A 7,498-nucleotide genomic window follows, 5' to 3' on the forward strand; every position below is an offset into this window, starting at 1 on the left:
TTTCTGTCTTCTGCTTGCTGTCTCAAGTTCTTGCATGATGGGTTGCTATCTAAATCTGACTCTTAGGAGCAGGCAAAGTTATGTATATGATAGCAAGCATGCAAACTTTGTAATTATTTATACTAACGTAGCAGTTTAATTGACTCGGAGTGTCTTGCTGGAACAAGCTCTGTTGTCTGAAATATTTGGTGTTGTAATTGTCTTTCTACCATAGCTACTCCTAATTTCTGAGTGAAGACTTGGGAATGCAGTCAACTACATACCCATATCACTACAGAAATGTAAGGTTGTGGCCTGTGGAGGCTTCCAGCATATGAGAATGACAAGTAGGAACGGAGCATTGTATTAACACAAAGGCATGTTTTCTGGGTATATTCCTGTGCATTTTTAAGAAGGAAGAAAAAAAAAAAAGTTGTTCCCGGCATTAAGGGTTGGTGATCCTCTCTCAGGCAACTATGTCTTGCAAAATCTATAATTAGCTTCTTAACAGTAAATAAATGTAGTAACTGCATGTGGTGGAGTGGCTGTGAATTTCTACTTGAACTATGACTTGTGGAGTATGCAGCCAAGGCTACAGAGTAAATGGTTATATGAATGGAAGAACTAGTGACGCAGTTGATTCCGCTTCCTGCCCCACCCCACCCCCTCCAGATGGCTCTTCAATCTCATCACTATTACCTTTTTTTCCGATTTTTTCTTTTTTTTTTTGGCAGACTGATCACAGCTGTTGGGAGAGACTCCTCACAATCATTATAAATGCTGCAGTGTCATGGCCACTGCTACAAAATTTGAACTAGTAGGAGGTCTTTCTCTGAAAACAATACCTTTCAGATAGCTTCAGTCTTTTAATTTTAGTGTACTGTAACAACAGGTTTAGCAAGGTATTCTTCCTTTTGAGGATTGGTTCCAACCCTTTAACTTTTTGGAGGCCTCTTCCTTCTGTTGAGGAAATTTTTTTTTTTTTTTTTTTATGGTGGTACGTGATATGCTGTAGTGGAACTTAAACTGCCCAGGGGCTGTGTTGAGGCTGCCAAGTCTGTGGGACTAGTCATCTTGACTTTGCAGGACTGTTTTCCCTAGGGGAAAGCGCAATCGTCAGGTTTATTGTACAGTGACAGATGTTTAATTTGTAAATGTCACGGCAACTTCAAGGACTCTGTGTTTGGCCTACAATGCTTCAAATACTGGTTTTACGTGAGAAAACAGCTATGATGTATGGCTGGAGTTGCTGCAGTTCTGCTGCTTTCTTTTTTTGAATTCTTTTGGAGAAGATGGCCCTTAACCCTTTGCTAATAATCTGTTACAGTTGAGGTGTGTGATGTCTTTTCTTGTCATGATGTGAATTTTGTAAAAATCCTGGTGGTACAAAGCTTGTAACATTCGAACATAGTCTGCTTGTTTCTTTATTTTCATTGTCTTTCAATGTCACTTGCCTACAAACATCTGTAATAACAAGTTGTTTTAGTCAGAGGGGATTTATCTGCTCTAGGAGTCAGATACCTGAATTTCAGCTAGCAGTCTCGACTCCATATGTATGAAGTAAGGGGAAATCAGTGGTGCTAGGTTGTAGACACGTTGCATCCCATGTGCATCTGCTATTTTGCCTTGACGAGACATCAGAGCTAGTCAGTTTGGCATCCCTTTAGAATTATATTAGAGGAAGCCACCTTTAAAGTTAGCAAGAATAAAAAAAGCTTGTGTTTCTAATATTCTGAAATGTCCTAAAAGTCCAGATTGGCTACACTCAACTTCAGACATATAACTGACACATCTAAGCCATAAGCATCATTGTCCTACTGAGTAATTAGTGGAGTGATGCGTTTCTGAAGGGTTCATATAGGCTGAAACTTGAAAGGCACAGTAGCAATGATTTCCTTTTTATTGGCAGTAGAAGGAGCATGGAAATACTAGTCTCCTAATGTAACTGAGATGCTAAAAGTAAATGGGATGAATTTGTCTAAATTCCTGTTAGTGCTACTTATGTCCAGGGGCATTGCAGCTCTCCTATAAACCATGTTTGCAGTGGTAGTAAGCTGGTATGGATGGGTTAAGGCAGGTTGATCTGTATTTCCCCAGTAGTTCTTCCTGCCAGGTTATGTGATATTTTGTAACATGAGAGATCATTACCTATAGTGTATTGTGATAACTGCATCTCTTGTATTCCAAAAAATATCTTGCTACTGCAGTCACAATGATGTTGTACTGGGTTTTGCAGAATGTTCTTCTGTTCAACAGATTGGGACTGTGTGCTCCGCCACTGAACCAAACTCTGTTCAGCATACCGAAATGCCCTCTGGTCCAGAATAAAATTCATTAAGCTAGGCAGCAAGTGACAATCGGTTTAAATGTGACCTTTGACTACTGTTTATAAATGTTCTTCATGGGCCTTCTTAGGTCCTTAGCCCAACCTACCCTACAGGCAGATACGGAATGTTACTAACTTTTTTATAAAATAGCATTCATCTGACAGTTGTGTAATGGTTACATCCAGTTGAGCTGCTTAAATTGCTAGTTGTAACTCAATGCCAGAAGCAGGAATATATACTCGGATTCCTACTCCCCCAAGTTATACCACAGTCTGCAAAATATTCGTTGATAAAATACCTGTACATTTCAATCTGCATTTACTGGTCTGTATAAATGGAGCATTAGACCCCCTGCTATATCTGTATACCGCGTGACTCTCCAAAGTTGTGTTTTGCTTGTAGTCTTTGAAGCAACTACATTTAACTTTTGATTTAAAAAAACTGCGATTCATGCTGTGAGAAGTTTCAGTAGGAAGAGCTGCAGCCAAAGAAACAGTGTCTAGCTGTGGTGTGATTCGCAGTAAAATTCTGGATTGTGGTTTTCCATTGCTTGTCGCATCATGGTAATAGCTTGTGAGTTGCTGACAAATGACTAATTTATGCACTTTTAGCTGGAGATGAAGGGAGAAAGAAAAGATATGGGCAAACCTGTAATTTTCCTGAGTACCACAGTTACTGTATCTGATAAGTTAATGCAACTACTTTTGTTGTCTTATCATAGATAAACTCTGAAGAGCGTGTTGATACAGCTGATCAGGAGACAGTCTCTTGGGATCGCAGCATTCCTGAAGACATAAAACAAAAAATACAGCCTAAAGAGGTTCCAGCAGAAAGTGTTACTGTCTGGATCGATCCGTTAGATGCTACACAAGAATACACAGGTAGCTGATTCTTGTTGACAAATCATGTGTATAATTCTGATGTCTGCCTTTTATACTGGAGACGAAATAGTAAGTATTTAAAATGGCATCTGTTGTTAGGGTGTGTTATGTCAAAGCTAGTGTGATTTAATTGAACAAATTGCATAATGAAATCTCTATAGTTATCAGACCGTAGCATTTACTTGTGTATATATACCTACTCTGAAATGACTTTGGTATTCGTTGCAACTAAGTAATTGCTAAAATAAATGGTAACTGTCCTTTATGAATTCTGCTGGAATTACGCACTACTTCATTTCAGTTACTACTGTGGCAACTCTAAATGTCTCAGAATATTTTTTGTTTATTTATTTAAAGGGAATACTAAGTGAATATCCTATTTAACTTGATATAAAAGTTTTTTGTTACAGTTTTTCAAAAAAGCATGCATAATTCAATCTTCCCCTTTTTCAGTTGTTTTAAGATGTCACATAAGCAGTTCAAGGCAATCCAACTAAAATTCTTGCTGTAAGTACTGCAGAACAAACAGAAAAATGGGGATTTTTTTTTTGCAAATATTCCAGTGATACAATCACCTTTTCAGGCGAATGTTCTTTGGTTTTTGAATTTCGAGCTTTGAACCAATAGAGGACAGGAAGTGGGGCAGAGAAGGGAGAATATAGGGGCACAGATTTCAGTGAAAATACATGCTGCATAAGACACAGCTGTTAGCATCTACTGAACAGGAAAATTGCTGGAAAACTGAGAAGTGTTTAAAGTCTTTTGAAAACTGCAAGGTTATTTGAAGATACAACGAAGTTACATAATTGTAAGAGGCAGAATGTAGACTAGTCTTCAAAGAACAACATTTCTATAATGTCAGGTCTGCTTTCTTTTTTGTTCTTGGCATCTGGCTGTAAATTTGCTCACTTTCTCATTTTGCCCACAGAGGATCTTCGACAGTATGTCACAACAATGGTTTGCGTGGCTGTAAATGGTAAACCAGTAATAGGAGTGATACACAAGCCGTTCTCAGCATATACAGGTACCTTTATGCCTTCATGTATTTCCAGCATCTTCAGTCATAGTGTTAATTAAAATTTGATGTTTGAGAGAACATCTGTAGGTATAAATGAGAAAATAGTACCTGGGGCAAAAGAGCGCTGCTGTAGACCTCAGAATTAGAGCTGCAAATGTATTCTGTGCTATAAAACCACAAAGGAAAATGCTGCCCTTGTTTAAAGTAAAAGTGATGCATTTAAAACAAACTAACTGGAAATACGTGTAAGAATTAAGATCCCTTCAATCGGAGTGCTTATAGCAAACCAAAGAAAGCGAAACCTACAGTTTCTGACCAGTCTTATGTGTGCTGTTAGTCTTTAGCAGAAGAGTACTTTGCTCATTTAGCAGAAGAACTTGGGTCCATGATATTATACCCAGGAGCTGCTGTTTATTCAGTGTGAATAACAAAGATAGATTAAAGATCTTAATGGCAACTGTTTGTATGTAACAGGCAAGACTGTCTAGCATAGCCTTATTGATTATCTGACGTGCTTTTAATGCCACAAGCTTGAGCTAATTAATTCTTTAGTATTAATGATGTATCAGTCAGGATGGCTGCAGGTTTGACAATGAGTATGTACTTCTGAAAGCTTCAAAGTAGTTTTAGTATTCGCATCTTACATATAATATATTTGAAAAAAGAATTTCTGTTCTCATTTTCCCTTAGGCAATACTGACCTCTAGAGTTGTGAAGTTATGCAGTAGCTCTGGCACAGAAACTAAGACTGAATAAATGTGGTTTTTTAGTTTGTTCTCTTTTTTTTTTTTTGCCCACTGAATGCTCAATATTCTGTGCTAAATAATTTACTGTCTTTAAATATAAACTTAATTTCCAGTCATTTAAGTATGTGCTATATTCCAATACACTTTAAGAATCTTGGGGTTTTTTGGAACATATTTTTCTAAATATTAACATCTGTCTGAAGAAATGGGGTTTTTTAGCACTGTAATTTTGAGAATTTATCTCCTTTGATAATAGCAATGTGTGAAATGTTCAGACATGGCATCAGATGAGATGCAATGAATTCTGTCATTCTACGTGAAGAGTATTCATTTCCCAAGCTGGAAATACCAATATATTGTGAGTAGGATTGTTCCTAATACTACCATACAAATACAAAGCAATGAAGGGCAGTCAGCATTGTTACTATACAGAACTCAGTCTGTTGCCGTACAATCTGGCCCTCTACTGAGATGAAATTGCTGGTTAGTTTGCTAAGTAAACGTCAAATTAATGGGTAGGGGATGCCACCTACCAAGCTTGGCTTTGAATCTCCTGATGAAACAAGTGGGAGGTTGTGTATTCTAAATCCAGTCCTCCAAAATACACCATCAAATGTTTTCCTTAGTATTACTATCCTCCTGAGCTATTTCCTTCCTTAGCATTACTATCCTTGTGAACAAATAGACTCAATAACATTTTTGCTATCTGCTTGGAAGGGTAGTACGGCTTTTTGTTCTTATAAAACAAATTCCGATCTTCCTTATATTTGAGGAAATATTGGATCTATTTCTGACTCAGAGTCATCCTTTTAACTTTGGTGGCTTTCCAATTGCAAGTTCTAAATATTACTACTTGGGATTTTTCCCTCTTACTCTTTTTTTGGAAGTATCACACAAGAATAGTCAGGCATGGGATAATGCCATATGCACAAAAGTGTGTGTGTGTCGGAGGGCTGTTTCTCTTTCTCATCCGCTTGTGTGCACATGTGGGCACGCACCCCTTCCTTCTCTCAGCCCGAACTTTCTCTCTTACAGTAGGGAGGGAAATAAAGACAGAGGCATCAATTCCATTTTCTCAGATAAGTATCCTTTTATCTTTACACTTAACAGAGATTGTCTTTTGTAAATCTTAGCAGAATTTGTGTTTCTCTTGTAGCCTGGGCGATGGTGGATGGCGGGTCAAACGTAAAAGCTCGTTCCTCCTACAATGAGAAAACTCCAAGGATTATTGTTTCCCGCTCCCACGCAGGAAAAGTTGAGCAGGTTGCACGGCAGACATTTGGAAATAAGACTGTGATAATCCCCGCTGGTGGAGCAGGTTTGGTTCCTTAAGCATCCTATCCATTTTATTGCTTCTGAGTGATTTAACAGGATAGCTGTTATTAGAGAAAAGGATGTAACTGTGGCATCTCCTCTTTTTTCCTCTTACCTTTTGTGTTCTTCACATCCCTAAAAGCAAGTACTTGACAATAGGGACACAGTTTTTCCTGTGTATAGAAACCTACATGCAAACTTAGTTCAGGCTATTCACAAGTTAGTACGTTAGCCTGGACCAGCGATATTGTTGTGGTCCTTTCGTTGAACACACTGACTGATGTGCGTTCATTGAAGGCACCGATGACTCTGTGGAGTTAAAAAGGGTTGTGTGACCAAATACAGAATCATGGAAGAGAATCTGTTGGTTGTTAGTTAACTAGTAGTACATTTAATTAAACAATGTTTTAAGAAAAAGCCATTAAAGTTTGGTACTATTTCTTGCATTTATGTCAAAAGAGAAAACTAGTGTCACTGAAGTCCATCTTTATCTGCCTCATATTCAGTCCAAAGACTGTGTAACCTTACACGATGTGTTACTGACAGAATGCAAATATGTGAGGCATTAATGTGAAGCAATAGCTGTTTTAAAGTCTCAGAAAAGCCATGCAAAATTTGAATTTTGTGGAAACGAATCTTTCTGTGTCTTTAATATGGAAAGCTAGAGCTCCCTTACAGATTGTTTAGTCAAGAAGATCTTGCATAGCTTCTTGACAATGAATCTAAACGAGTTTTCTTATGATAAAGGAAGGGAAAGTGTAACTGATTATAGAAGATCTTCTCCAGGGCTTGACTCTGTATAAGAAGATAAAGAAAGGAACAGTTTAATGAAACAAGGATATTGGTTGAACAGTTGAAAAACTGAAAAAATTCCATAAAAGAAGGAGTACTATTTTGAGCAATAACTCTGTACTGCATAATGTATGATAAAGGGGAATGTCCTGGGCTGACTTGCTACATTAAAGAGTGGTATATGCATCTTCCTTCTATTGTAATAAAAAGCAAGGAAAAAAAAGGTAGACCAGCATAATACAGAGATTGAGAAATAAGTGAGTGAACGTAAGAGCAAAACTATATTTGAGTCTCTGGTCTTGCTCTTTTAATGTGTCTCTAGGATAAGTCTATGTAGCATATTAGGTAAAGGCTGTCTAAAAATAGCGTGTCCCAAATACCCAGGGCTTTAATTGGGGTGCAGTGGAAAAATCTTGGCGGGGGGGAGGGGGAACGGGGGGG

General features: G+C 37.9%; 1 protein-coding gene across 1 annotated transcript; it reads left to right on the forward strand.

The window, feature by feature from the left end:
- Positions 1-319: 319 nt before the first annotated feature.
- IMPAD1 (inositol monophosphatase domain containing 1) lies at positions 320-6,269 on the forward strand (the record flags this gene model as incomplete). Its single annotated transcript, XM_009578828.1, has 5 exons — positions 320-326; positions 393-430; positions 3,028-3,187; positions 4,116-4,211; positions 6,108-6,269. Coding segments are annotated over exons 1-5 (463 nt in total), but the record flags the coding sequence as incomplete, so codon positions are not given.
- Positions 6,270-7,498: the final 1,229 nt, after the last annotated feature.

This window comes from Fulmarus glacialis, unplaced genomic scaffold (genome assembly GCF_000690835.1).
Source record: "Fulmarus glacialis isolate BGI_N327 unplaced genomic scaffold, ASM69083v1 scaffold16165, whole genome shotgun sequence".
NCBI classification, from domain to species: Eukaryota; Metazoa; Chordata; class Aves; order Procellariiformes; family Procellariidae; genus Fulmarus; species Fulmarus glacialis.